Below are 15,242 nucleotides of genomic sequence, written 5' to 3' on the forward strand. Positions count from 1 at the left end.
TGACTTTAAAATATTTCTATCTATTTTATCTTTGTGCAAGTCAAAGAATTTATTATATACTGTGATAAGAAGTCAATTTAAAGCAGGCTTTTCTTCCAAGAAAAAGAAAAGATGCTTCATTTGAGGTAAAGTAACTCAATAGGAAGAGGAAAAGCTCTCAGAGGAGAAGATGCAAAGGCTTGTTGATCTTACTCAATAATAAAATCAAAAGAAATGACAAAATAGTTTTCTGAATACTTATATCATTTTTTTAAATTATTGTTTCATTATTCATCCTCTGTAGAAAGCACTGTAGAAAATAGCAGGAAAGTAGCTATATCCAGATGTTCCAGTGGGACCCAATGGGAATTCAGTGCTATGTTCACGCATGTTTGGAAGTTAAAGGACTCTACATTTCTTCATATACGTTGGCATAAATAGACCAGTTGATCCTAGGTCAGCATGTCAGTGTGCTAACTAATCTGCAGGTACAGAAGGAACACACATGAGAGCACTTCTACTCACAAACTCTTGGTGTCTGGAAGCTGAATCTGGTCTGAGCTTTTCTGACTAGAGGAGCTCTTTTGAGAATATACCGTTTATCACAGATCAAATTCTCAAAAAAGGTTTCCAAACATTTTCAGATTTTGTGTACAAAAACCTTTGGAAGTGCTTGTAACTTTTTCTTAGAAATTTGTTGATTTCTCTCTTATTATTCTTCTGTTCCCCACCCCATGCAGGCTGCCAGGTTGGACACTTACACACCGCTGGTACTGCACCAGGAACTGTTGGCTCACATGCCAACAAGTTTCTGGGAATGATTGGGTACTGTAGTGCTCCTTCTTCCTTTGTGACTTTAAGAACCATTAAGTGGACTTTTATTTGTAATTTGAAATAAGTACCGAGGACAGGTTTTGTACTTTTGATGACATGCTTGACAGTCATCTACTTCTGTATTTCACTTTTCTCCAATTCTAGCTCAGGCAAACCCAGTAATTTTCAAGTTTGAAACACACTGTGCTGTGTCTGTATCAGAAAACAGTTTATACAAGTGGATGAACTGTGTTAATATCTGATTCCTAAGTGTGAATAATAATTCAGTGGTTGTTTTTTTTTAGTTTAGCTTCTTGTTTTGTTACAGAATAATAATTACTCATGAGAGTTAAACAAAACCACACATTCTTATTTGCAATGGTGCTGATGGTGTCCTGAATGTATTTAACAGTATGCAGTAAGTCTGGTAAAACAGAAGTGCAGTCTTTACATATTTAAGAAGAAAAAAGTGTAATCCATATTTAAGAAGAAAAAAGTATAATCTCTGCCTGCTGTCATGATAAACTAAGCGATTTGCTAGCATTTATATCCAGTTTTATTTTTCTGTAGAATCTGTTAATGAACTTCAAGATGCAGGTCTCATCACCCATTTAAAATGTGTCTGAGTTAATTACCTGGTAATACAGCTCTCCTACTGCAAAATATCTAAAGACTGTAAGAGCTGGAATTTTTATTTTCTTCAAATATCTCATCTGTCATCATGAACATTAAGCTTTTACCTTTACCTTTACCCTTATGTAACGTAAGGCAAGCTGGATGTTTGTCTTGGCTCTTCTTCATGATGGGAGTGCCCTGCTTGCACATTTTCTTACTCTGTGGATAGAGATTTTAACCATGGATCAGAAATCATGTGGTAATTGTAAGACATGAAATAAAATTGAAACATTTTTCTGAGGCATGTCACTGGTTAAGTGACAAAAAATATTCTGATAGTCACTGAAAAAGAAAAGTCAAAGGTACATTTGAACCTGTCAGTTCAACACATTCCTGTTATCCCTTTAGGGGATATCATACAACTTGACACCAACATTTAAGCTTTGAAAATTATGAGCTCATCTATTTCAAATGGGATGTCATATGTTCCCAAGCCTTTGCCATTACTTATAATGGAAGACAGGATGATCACTTTTGTCACATATTGATAGTGAATAAGATCTTTCTTTTTTTCTTTTCTTTTTTTCTTGTTTCAGAATGAAGAACAAATTTTGGTATTTTGAATTTGGCACTTCGGAAACTTTCTCAGCCACCTGTAAGAAGCTGCATGAATCAGTAGAAATAGAAGTAAGAAACTAATTGTTGCCTTTCTCCTTGAAATGTCACTAGTTTGGCTGAAATGCAGGGAGCAAGGTGCAGAGTGCCTGAATCCAAGAAGGCAAAGCAGTGCACATCCTTTCGACCCTATATTCCAAAATATTATTTTTATCATGTCTATTTGTAGTGTAGCTCTGCACACTGGAACAAAGTTCAGTTTGATGATTAGTGAAGTCTTAATACAGTAGACAAGGTCAAGAGGTGAAATATAACATTAGAAATCAATAGGGAGTGTGGCTAGGTCAGATGGAAAAATGAAAGACTGTCAGAGGGAGTGAGAGCTGCTGCAGGATTAAAATAAAAAAAAAAAATCATCTTATTATTTCTAGGTCCCAAGTTTTTATAACCTTTAAAACTCAATTCCCTAAAATTGTACTTACTTTCCTGAATAAAGGTTAAAGAATATATATTTTTTTGAATCATTCCTCTTCATTAAATAGCTTTTCTCTTGGCACAAGGGGTCATCTTTCCATTATACATTGAACATTAACTGAAAAGACATAGGATAGTTACAGACAAAATAGGAATTTAAAATAATGTGTCACTGCTACTTTGATGGTTGAGAGCATAAGTGGCTACATTACATAAACTGTTTGGGGGGGGCTGATATTTATAAATAAGTAAATGAAAAACGTAAAATGAGTGAAGATACAAACCTGAGACTTTAAATTTAATAATGAAATCATTCCTCAAGAGGATTATGGTGCTTTTCCTTTATAGTAATAATGAGAAACTGCACATGTCAGTGACTATTTGTGTAGTAGCATGTGCTCCTTAGAGAGGCATGGTGAGAGCTATGAGAGTCTGGTCAAAGCCTCCTGAAAGGTGAAGTCTGAAACGGTCTGTAAGAACAATGGATCTGATAGTAGAACAGTAACCAAGAATACTGACACAGAAACTGTAAGACTGGGGTGCCAGACTGACCTGTTTTGTTGTTATGTTTCTTTTTAAAGTGAAAGTATGTCCAACACATGTTAAATTGGAAAAAAAAAATTAAAAAAAAAATAAACAACGAAACAACCAAAACCCTGGGAAGAATGAACCAGACAAAAAAAAAACTGCTTTATTTACAATGAGTAAATTACATTTAAGTGAACAATGCTTGTCAATATGATTGTATTTGTTCCTTGTTTGTGTGTTATAAACATTTAGGAGTAGCACTGTTTTCATCTTTTTTAACTTGCTGCCCTTGCTTGTGGATGTTGCTGTAAATGAGAACTTGGTGTGTGATACCACATTTCTCTCTGAATAAAATGCACAAAGAATGCCTTTGCTCTACAGGCAGATCTTAAATGAACAAAGCCCATGAAGGTTAAGGAACTGTATCACTGAGCTGGGAGACAGCAATCAAAAACATTCTGTGGGCAGACGCTATTTTTGATTTCTAACTTAATTAAGTTTGGCTTTCCTGATACTCATTCATGTCTCATATTCTGTATATTTTCTTCTGTGTGAGATGCCGAACAAAGTCTGGGTGCTAAATTCTTATGTTATCCATAATAAGACGCGGTGTTATCTACAAATTGGGATCTAAGAAGTTGAGGAGAGAAACATAGATTCTAAAGGGAAAAGAAAGGGCAAAATTATGTATTTATTTTTTTAATAATGGTGTGTCAGTAAATGAGGCTTAAGACTTTACAGTTTAGAGCACTTAGAATTTATTTTCACTTCAGAAAAACAGAAAAGTGTGTGAAAGGTATTTAATTACAGTAAGCATAGATCCATACCTACCATACTGTAAAAACATTGTGGGACCAGAGAAAGCCTACTGTGCTACCTGGTATTAATGGGTGGGAGAAAGGAGTTCAGATAGTCATGTAGTCTTGCATGATATTGCACTTGGTTACACCGCAAAGCCGTAATCTCGGCTGTTTTCAGGCATGGATATGTTCTTAGCCTTGAGATTATCTGAATAATGTTGATCTAATGAATGACGTGTGAAAGATAATGCCTGAAAAGGGACTGAGGCAGAGAAAGAAGGCAAAAAAGAAATAGAAGTGCTAGTGTTTATTTCTCATCTAGGTAGGCATGCTCCGCATTTTAAAGCCATGCTTTTATTTTTAACAGCATCGTTGCATTATTTGAAAAGGAGCAGAACACATCTGTGTTTTGTTGTTGTAGTGTATGTGTGTGTTAGGACAACGCAGAGCTACCTGTAGCGCAAACCTCTTGTCTGTGTATGAACACAAAAAATCCTCTTTTACTAATTCAGAAAGTTCCTCATCACTGTGGGATTCGGAGGCCTAGTCAAGTAATTGTCTTAGTATACTACCTGCTGTGTTCAATATTGAGTGAAAATGGAAGCCAGACCCTGCACCATCCTATTTCACAATTCTTCTTTTATTTAAATAATTCCAGTCAGTTTGGGGGACGCCAGACCTTTATAAATTAACAGCAGGGAAATACCAAAGGTGTCAGATTGCATATTTATCATCTTTCTCGTGTAATACTTAAATATGTATTAAGAAGTGACTGACATAAATTAGGCAGATTTCAGAAGCCACAGGCCGTGGCTTGTAGAGGACCCCCTTCTGCTTGACATTTCATCCTTGTCAAAGATCAAATTATTTTAATTTAGGCTGCAAATTATAAGGAATGAAGACTTCTTTGTGGGAATTCCCTGTGGTAATCTGACTTTTGTTGTTACTGCTGCTTGTCAGTGTGCAAAAGATATAATATGCATGCAAATAAGGTTAAAAAATATGTACTATCTAATTATCCAGCCAGTACATTCCACTTGAAGACAGTGGGAGGCCTGACACACAGTATGTGTTTGATTCATTGAGGCCTGCAGGGTATTTACACAAGATTACTTTTAATTATGAAATTAATATCTGTTTATCCAGAATGTATAGCAGTAAGTGAGCATACACATGAGCAGAATTTTTAGTAAAATAAATCATCTTAATATTTAATACATATAAAATATAGAGGGGAACCACAAATTTCCTTCCAAAATAGTAGTGAAGACCCGTGCCTTTTTTAATTGTAAGAAAAGTGTGATTAAAAAGTTACACTTTCAATTACACTAGTTGCCACAACTGCCAACTCACTTTTAGATATGTCTTTTGACTTTAAAGTCTTTCCTATATGAATATAATCCACAGGTTTTAAATTTAATTCTTGAGGTGCAAGTGTGAAATGGAAACCTGGATGTTGAAATTGATCTCTCTCCCGACTGATGCTCTTCTAAGAAGAGTTGAGAAGATGCAGTGTATGCACTATAATACGATTCTGTTTTGTGGTCTCGGAAAGTTTCAGGGAAAACAAATAATTATGTGCGGTTATTTTTGAGTTATGTTTTCCTTTTTTTCTTCAAAGCTGTGATAAAAATTTAGGAAGAGAGGAAAAAGTGTCAGTGACCCACAGAGCAGCAAGCTGCAAGATGTCAGTGGACTATTACTGAAGCATGGTTAATTATTTTTCCAGTTTTCTTCCTAATTATTGTATATTGGAATTACAAAATAAGACCCTTAATCAGTTTTAAATGCATGACTGGACCCCCTACTGTCTTTCAGAAAATTGCAGGGGTAGCATCTAATGTTTTAAAAATGTGCTGCTACACGCTATAAGGTGCATGTGACTTGCCAGGATATCTATACACTCTAGCTATGTTGTGAGGCATGAAGTTAATCTACTTCTAGCTAAGGTACAACTATATAAATCCTGGATGTTTTGCCTTCCACCTGGCAGGTTCAACTGCATTTACCTGAAGTTGGGTCTTTTTTAATTCTGTGGAGGTTCTTCAGTATTTTTGCTATGTTTTATGTTGGTCGGGAGATTCCCCTGATCATAAAGTAATGTGAGTGAGGAGGAGGACTTAGCCTGAGTAAATTATAGTCTATGAAGGCTAGGTGTATCCTGTACACCTCATCCTATGTACATCAAGTGAACTGTGTTTTCAAGTGTTGTAGGTTTTTGTCACCTGAGAAGATGCTGCAATTTATCACTGAACAGGCTGATAAGTTAAGGTCCCCTAACCATTCTCCTGAAGTGAAAATTATGGTCCCTTTATAAAATATAATTCAAAGCCATATTTAGCAGAGGAACATACATCTATAAAATGCCTCTACAGTTTTGCTATAGGAAGCAGGAGAAATACACACTAGTAAGACAAGATGTCCTACAGTAATGATACCATCACTGATGTGATTATCCCACGAGAGTAAGATTTCTTCTATGTGTCCAGTAACTCTTGGGAAGCTTTTAGAGCACTGATACCTCTTCTGTAGCTCCATACCCTATGTTTTCCTTTGGCAGTGATGCATATTTCAAAGAAGTGGCAGATGTCTGGGATAAGAAATGCTGTAGCTGCATCAGCATTTCGCTGTACCCAGTTTTACTAATCTTACCTCCCAGCAGGGGTTATTAATTGGTCATAGCCCTCCACTAATGTGCTAGTTGTGCTTTTGGACTGCAACTAGTATCTCTGTAATATTCTATGCTCTCTGGGACTGCTTAGACACTTTTCCGAGAAGCTGTATATGCTCTGCATGCAGGAACTATCATATTCAGTTTCACATGTGAGCAACTCAGGTATTAAAATGACAAGTATCATTGCAAAATCATAAGCAGACAATCTAGCTGGAACATGCAACAAAAAACATCCAGTTGTTGTTTTAAAGATTTTTGTAGTATAAGTATTTTTCTGCTAATAGCTATAGTGAATCTACAAGTGTATTTCACTGTGAATAGGTCCCACACTTACACAATCAAGAGCTGAATAGAACCATGTTTTGCCTTCTGAATGAGGATCTATTCCTATCTCATGTTTCCTTTCCAGATATAAGTATATATCTTGAGTGTAAACTTTGAATAAACTATTAACAGTGTTAAGAATGACGAATTGTTGAAGAAAAATATCTGATAGGTAAAATGTTCTGATTTTTCTTTCTCTTTTACTGCTTTCTCTCTTTTTTTTCCCTTTCCTTTATTCTCCTTGCTAATCAGTGTGATGGAATTCAACTAGACTTAACCAATATTTCTCTGGAAGGAATTGCCATTCTGAACATCCCAAGCATGCATGGTGGATCGAATCTTTGGGGAGAGACAAAGAAAAGACGTAGCCACCGTCGGACAGAAAAGAAGAGGTCAGATAAAAGAACCACTGTCACAGATGCCAAGGAACTGAAATTTGTATGTCAAGGTAAGCTTACAGATTAATACAGACTATCTGGCTCTATGCAGTCAACTTAGTTTTATAATTGCCCTTGCATTGACTCTTGTCAAGAAAAAGGATAGTTCATAGCTGTTTCTTTTCTTGTGCATTTATCTTTTCTGCTGGGAAGCACTGGAGCAAAGGCTTAAACAAAGACATACTGAAAATTAGAATCTATATACTTAAAATACCTGCCTCAGATGTTACCTCTTAAGCAGACTAAGCACACCATGTGGCACTGTTTGCTACTATGATATATAATCTATAAATACCTGGAGGTTTTGGAGTTGGAAAATGCTTATCGAGCATTTATAATGCTTCTTAGTGTTAGTGTGCATAAAACTTGGGGATAATCATGCCCTGTTTCTGACACATTTTGTCCTGAGGCTGTGAGAAATTACTTCAGAATAACAAGAGCAAGCTGTCTAAACATTTTATCTTTCAGTACTGTGATGCTATATACAATCCTTGAATGCATATGCTGTAGCTTGCTTGCATAGGTGTAATCCATCCTTTTCAGGGCTCATATACTTCCCTGGTGATTAGGAACTTTTGCTTCATAAATTTTGACAAGCAATTTTTGACAAAATCTACAGTAAATAGTAATCTCCATTCTACTTTGTAGAATCTGACTGCTATGCACTATACACATCACAGCATATCACAAGTTCTAATGATTATAAAACACTGCTCTGTTTGCACCAAGGGATGAGCAGACCAGACTTTGAAAACTTTTTTTTTTCCCTCTTTTCGCCCTATGGAAAAGAGTATCCCTGCCTTCAGAGTGTCTTCCTGCTTCTCTTCCTTATTCAAACTGAACAAAGACTCAGAGCTTTAACTGTGCCATGTTATTGGGACTGTCCCTTTTAGATATCTTATTTTTTTACATTTCAGCATCAGTAGTTTTTAAGTCACTAGTTATATCTTAATCAATGTCTGTTGTAGTTTTAATCCAGCTAACTTATCCAGATGACAAAATTGAGGAATAAGGTAGTATCTGTGGCTTGGAAGTTGCAACAGGTATTAGGACTGAAAATTTCAGTGTTTTAGCAATTTGGGATAAGTTCTCTGTATCTCAAAGTAACTTACTAGTACACTGTCTGCTGAAGTCTTATAATCTGCTAAGCTTCTGCATACACTGCAATTTCTGTATTCAGATGGAGACAGGCTGTTGGTTACTGGACTCACCAAAATTTTTTCTTTTGTGTTGCTACTAAACATAAGAAGACAGGACATTTCACACTTTTGACAGTAGTGAAACAAGATGTTATAGCCTCTTCCATTATTGAAATTCTATATGTATTTGATACATACGTAACAGTGATTTCATACTGCTGACTTTGATGTATTAGAAGCACTATTTTCCTGGACAGGAAAAAAAAAAATAATAATTAAAAAGCTAAAGTCTGAACAGAAGATCCTACTTTATCTGTCGATGTGTTGATACTGCAAACACTAAGCGCCATACTTTATAAAAACTAGGTCCGTGACTTAGTTTCTGATCACTTTATATGCACTGTAGATGGAAATGGTTTCAACCAAAAAGCAATTTCAAAGCAGTGCTTGACTTCTCAATATCATAAGCTGGAGCACCTCTATCTTGTCAATGAGTATGTGGATAATAGTATTGGTTGCAGCTACAACAGCACTCCTGATTAACAGGAGTGAACTTGTATTTCACAGTTGTCCTTGTTTAATGTATTGCTCTTTGCATCACTGAGCAGTCTTGATCATGCAAACTGGATTCCTTTTAAATGGGGAGGGGAGGGAAAGGGCGCATGTTCTGATTGCAAATGGTTATTCAATCCATAGAACCAGATTAAAGCAACTCAAAGTAAAACTCAAAAATGAACTTGATGTGAGCATTTGAGAACCAACTGATTTGCCCTGTGAATCCACTGCTATTTTATACTGCAAAGAGTAGCCACTTAATAATGCTAGCTAAGATGGGTTCTCAGGTTAGAATGCGCTTCTTCATCTCAGTATTCAAGATTATTGCTGAATAATGGAATTCAATCAATTTTATGTCTAGGCTTCTCAAATAGTTTTGATAAATCTAAATGTACCCGCTGTGGAAATAACTGCCTGTCACTTCTGAAGCACTATGATTCCTTCACTAACCTTGTGCAAGCAAATCCAAGAGCCCAATATTGTCTAGCTGATTGTTTTCTTAGGGATATTTGGATTGTACTTTTTAGCTTGAAGAAAACATTCTACAAAATGTTAATGCCTGGTGCAGAAATAGGTATTGCTGTATTGAGAACTGTGGTAAATGCTTGTGAACTGCTGTTTGTTTGTTTATTTACTTATTCTAAATAAATATCCTTTCTGTTTACTTTAGGTCCAAATAAAGCATCTAATCACTTGACAATTAAACAGTGCACTTTGTAGGAGATAGTAATCAAACATCCTCATATTATTATATCAAAACATATCAGATTTTCGTGTTGAAGTTTGTGTTTATGTTTTGGGGTTTTTTTTAATCTATTCCTCTTAAATGGGACTTATGAGTGGCCTGCACATTTAGTTTAACTCTATTTCAATTGCAGTGGCACTGTGCTTTTTTTAACTGTATATCAATCTAGATTCTCATTGCTTATATGGTTATATAGCTCGACTATAAATAAATGAATTGAAGTTTAATATACAAAGCCTGAGCCCTTAAATGGGTTACTGGGATACTTGCATGGACTTCTGAAAGCTGTCTGCTCAGTCTGGGTAGTTTGTTGCCCTGAGTGTGTTGCATGGCTTCTCTCAGAATAGCCCTGGGAGTACTTTGAGAACTTCCAAAGAAGAAAAAACTTTCTTGAGGTCCTCCTGCTGTCCTCCCTCTGCTCTTGTATGTATCACTCTAACCTTCACCACACAGACTTGCAGCCACAGAGAGATGGCTGTGGAGTGTTCTTTTCTCCACAAACCATGTACATGCAACATGATCATCACTGCAGCAAAAAAGGGTCAAACTTCTACAAATCTTTTTTCTTTCTTACATATCTGTACAATTCCAGGAAGGTATATTCCTCTGAGACTACTCCCCTCCTTTTTTGCCCTGTTTACTGTTGTCATTTGTAGGTGCAAAAAGACTTGTATTTTCTTTGCCCTCCCCATTATTCACCTCTCCATGCTCAACAGCCAGACCACAATTTGGACACCTGCTTGGAAAACAATTGGATTATATGCACATAGTCTCAAAAACAACATATTAAAATGTAGCAAATGAAATGTGCACTATTTAAAAACAATCCCTGCTTATCTCATTAGGAGTTGTGCACTAAAGTTGTGCACTTTTGCTAAAGAGTAAAATTTGGCACTGATAGCGTGTACATATGTGTGTCTGTGCATGTATCATATTTCTGTCTAACTAGTAACTGGCTTTGATATTTTCATATGGAACATAGATGAAAATATATTTGCCTGATTAATTTATAAATCCTTGGAAAAAAAACTTATTTAGCTGTAATGTACTAAATGTTATCCTATTCTTTGTTAATGGAAAAAAATACTACAGTTTTTATTTCAGCTACTGTGCAGAAGTGTGGAGGGTCTTAAACCAACTGTTTTTAGGATAAAACTCAGATTATTTTTTTCTAATTTAATTTCATTTTAAATTCTAATTTATCATTATTATTTCTATTGTATAAAATCGGTGCATTGGGAAAAATATAACTACAGATATACAATTTATGAAAATAGATTACTTAATTAGAATTTTGACATTATGAATTATTTATCTTCATTTGTTGTTTTATTTGAAAACCTTCTAACATGTACATAGCTATGATATATTTGCCCGCAACCAATCTTTTTCTAAGTAAAAATTTTAGATGTATCTGTGAACTATCCTTGAACGTTATTTGGACAGGATTTTTGTTTGGATATACATATTTATGATAAATGCCAAAAATCCGTGCTTTAAAAGGATGAACATACTGCAGAGAAACTAAAGTATGAGTTGAGAAACATAAATGTAAATAACTGAGCTACTTGTTGTTTGGAAATTACATTGAAAACATAAGTTGAATCGTGACAACATATCTTAGATGAAATATATACCACTTATGTTAACTGTCAAACAGCAAAATTTTCTTCGTCAGATACGAAGTAAAATTTTCAAACCTTTTGTGACAGAAAGGGAATAATTCTTTTGAAAATTTCTCTAGTAAACTTTTTGCTGAGTGGAGTAGGATTCATTTGGGATGGATATTGTTATGCTTTGATTTGCTTTCATTGCTGGATTTTTGTCAGAGCTCTGTCCTGAAATGGAATCTCTTTTAAAGTCTCATAAGACTTTATTGCAGACATATACAGAACTTGCTTTTGCATGAGGAGTTCCAATCACCTCAATGGACTCCTTCCTAAGGACAATATCTATGAACTATTAATGGGTGAAACCTTTAGACTGTAAATATTTCAGTGTAATATTTTTGTCCTACTTATTTTTACACCACCAAGCACACTGGTACTTAAACAAGTATTTATCAAGTTGATCTGCACAGCTTGTTAAAAGATCTACAGTGTGATATTACTCAGCAATGTGTCAGACTACTAGACTAATTCAAGACAATGTGCATTCATGTCACAGCACCTAGGCATAAACCAAGCTTACCAATATGATTCAATAATTCCATGTGGAAATCTCTGATAATAACTGCATTATGACTTTCTGAATGGAAGTGCAGAAGTTTTGGAAATAGAATAATGTGTTTACAGAGAGTTCAGTACAGTTAAAAGTAGGATACATACAGACTGTGAAGTCCTTAAAACACTTAAAAATACCTATGCATAGTAAGAAAGGAGAAAATGCCTTTCTTATTAGATGTCAAATTCAACTCTACAGGGGAGAGAGAGAATCTCATCCCAAGCTTCCCTATAGCCAGGGGATTCCTGACAGGAGTTCTGTAAATTACTTGTAAACTTTGTGGGCTAGCAGACTAATTTAATTTATGTAGGTCTTTCATAAACTACACTCTGGCCTTCTCCTTGCTGTTTATAATTCTCTAAATTAAAATTTTGACACATTATGAATTTTGAGATGTCTAAATATGATTTAATTTCATAAGTATTCTATATACACAGTGTATATATACTATCTACACAGTGTATATTCAGTATTGGTAGACCTCAGGTTATTTATGACATGATGCGAGGCATGTATAAAGAACTCTCTACAATATTTTTATTAAATGCTATGGATGATGTAATGGCTAGATAATCACTGTTATTTTGTGTCTTATTTAGTCAATTTGGGGTAACAAAGTCATTAACCCATTACCACAGTGAAAAATATCTAACTATAGCTATTTCATGACTGGTCTGTGTTAAGACAGTCAGTGTATAGAAACAATTTTGTTTAGAGAGAGCATCTAAGTAAAATAATTTGCTGCCTTAACAAGGTATTTTTGTGCTCATATGTGTACAGTTTGATGAAAGCAAATAGTAGAGATGTATCAAGTTCTACCAATTTTAGTCTTGTAGGTTATTAGTGTTGCTTTAGAGAAAGAAATAAAAAAGTAGCCTAACTTAAGTTGATCGCAGTATATGTTTAAGTACTTGAGGTAATAGTTTTCGTATTCAGAATTCAAGGAAGCAGAAATCTAACTAATGAAAACCAGTGACTAAATCAGTTAAACATCAAAGGAATTAATAATTACACACTTTTCTGAGCTAGGCTCAAACTCACTAGAATAGATAACATGCATGTATAAATAACTACCTGCATTTCAGATAGCTTCCAAACCATTTGTGATCCTTTTTCAGGATGTCTCTAACACAAACTGAGGTATATATCTCTATCCAAAACAAAGATAGATGTAGGACCTATATTTGGAATTACATTGCTGGGTGATATACACAGAGGTTTATATTTCTGTGAAAAATAACAGAAAAAGAACAGTGAACCTGGGAAAAGAAGAAGCACTCATCACAAAAATAGGAATTGATGCATTTCTTAGAAAAAGTCAAGAGAAAGACAGCTTTCTCAGCCAAATTCTGACAATAAAACTGTTAGATAAGCAAAGAGACTGTCTTCTGTTCAAATCTTCCTACATTTAAGGAAAAAAAATCTTTTGTTTGTAGTAGTAAGGAAGAAGTATGAAGAATGAAAATCCAATATTAATGTTCTTTTTCCTAGTGAAAACAACACAAGAAGACCTGCAACTTGTCTAACACAGAGATCAGGAAAAAATAAGAAACCAAGTTTCATTAATAAGGAGTAACATTAGTTAAATTTAAAAGGGCTATGGCAGATAGTGTGTCTGAGTTACCAAAAATGTTAAAAAAAGGAAGGAGGATTTCTATGTATCTTTGTGGACAAAACACTGATGGTATAGAGAGAGTCAAGGCATTATTTATATAGTTCCAGAGAAGAATCCAGTATTATTTCAATGTAAACTGATATAAAGCAAATGTGGAACTTATTTCTAGGGTGTAAATTTAGGAAACATAGAGATGATGAGTTATAGTATTACTTGAATCTAAAATGCTTTGAAATTTGGCTTACAAATCCACTTTCTTCAGTTATATACCTGAATAGCTTTACTTGGAAAATAACACAAAATTATCCTTGTATGAAATTTTCATTTCTTTCATAGATTTGGTTTAATTGCTCTCAAAATAGCAGTATTTTTCATGGGGTTTGGCATTTTATTTTTTGTTCTTGATTGGAAGTAGGAAGGCAAAGAAATCCCCTAAATAAATAGCAAAGTTAACCCTTCTAATCCAGATACTTCTTCAAAGTTTAAATGTTAGAAAAGATATCTTAAATTTATTCAGGCAAATGTTTGGGTTTGTTTTGTTTGGGTTTTTTTTCCTGTCTAAGCATGCACCATATTCTTAACGTCTTAAAGCATAAATTGAAGCTTTAACCTAAACTTCACATATTGCTGTGTGGAATTTCCTATTACTGTTACGTGAGAGTGTGTTGTTTACAGTAAATCAAATTCTTGTGAGGAATGTTTCAGAGTTAGGGTGCCATTAACTTTAGCATCTAAAAATCAACCCTATAACCAGAAAACGGAGTCACCTCAGAAAGGGCTTGTCACTTACTCAAATAAGGGTCTAAACTAGGCGGGGTGAAATGCTCACTGGAAGTGACTTTCTTCATTTATTTTAAGTGAAGCCTAAGTAACAGGCTGGGTTGGACACCTCACTTCCAACTAACTGGGTGGTGAGATTAATTTCTGTATGAGCTACATGAGGCAACAGCTCATTAAATACTTGAACAGTCCTTGGAACAGGAATGGGAACCAGCTACCACTCTGCCAGATAAGCCTTGTTGAGCTGAACCGTGCTCTGTTGTACAGATACAGTGCTAATGTGTCCCATGTCTTTCATGAACACTGTAGTCACTAATCTACAGAGCAGAAAGGACTATAGCTTTCAGATGTTGGGGGACTCGAGCAGGAGAACAGCTGTTTGGGGGATTATAGAATAGGCAGCATCAGGAAACAGAGTAGCATTCAGTGGTGTTATATATTGCCCCTCTTTAGGTTGGACTGCGTTATTTTGTCAGCCTTTGAAAATCTTCATTGTGTGAAGATACATATCCCATTTCCTTTGTGTACATTTGTGTTGCAGCACTCAGTCATTGTGCATTGCCTCTTCTGTCTGTTGAACAGCTGTAATTGGCCACCACATGGGCATTTTGCTCCACGACTCAAGCAAGAACTCAAGAGGCAGTGGGAGCTGCTGTCTCCCCAAGAGCAGCTGCATGGTGTAGCTCATCAGTGTGCAAGGTGGTGATCTCTGGCTTTGACGAGGTTGCACGTTCAACAAGGGTGAGAAGCCCTTGCTAGTTTACCCTTGTGGAAGCACCTATTCCTGCAAATCCAGGACCAGCCTAAGCCAGGATGCAACTCAGAAGTTCCTTCTACTGATATAGTAGTTTGCAGGTTTTGGTCGTTCCTCTAGAAGCTGTGGTGCAGTGTGCTTCATACTGTGATTTGTTACTACTCATCAGCAG

General features: G+C 35.5%; 1 protein-coding gene across 13 annotated transcripts in view; it reads left to right on the top strand.

The window, feature by feature from the left end:
• Nucleotides 1-15,242, top strand: part of DGKB (diacylglycerol kinase beta) — a 475,249-nt gene that overhangs the window by 389,031 nt on the left and 70,976 nt on the right. For all 13 annotated transcript variants that reach the window (XM_054059507.1, XM_054059512.1, XM_054059504.1 and 10 more), the window contains 2 exons: nucleotides 2,004-2,094; nucleotides 7,075-7,270. In XM_054059507.1, the coding sequence (XP_053915482.1) occupies nucleotides 2,004-2,094; nucleotides 7,075-7,270 (287 nt within the window). The remainder of the gene's footprint in view (nucleotides 1-2,003; nucleotides 2,095-7,074; nucleotides 7,271-15,242) is intronic.

This window comes from Cuculus canorus, chromosome 2, assembly GCF_017976375.1.
Source record: "Cuculus canorus isolate bCucCan1 chromosome 2, bCucCan1.pri, whole genome shotgun sequence".
Classification (NCBI taxonomy): Eukaryota; Metazoa; Chordata; class Aves; order Cuculiformes; family Cuculidae; genus Cuculus; species Cuculus canorus.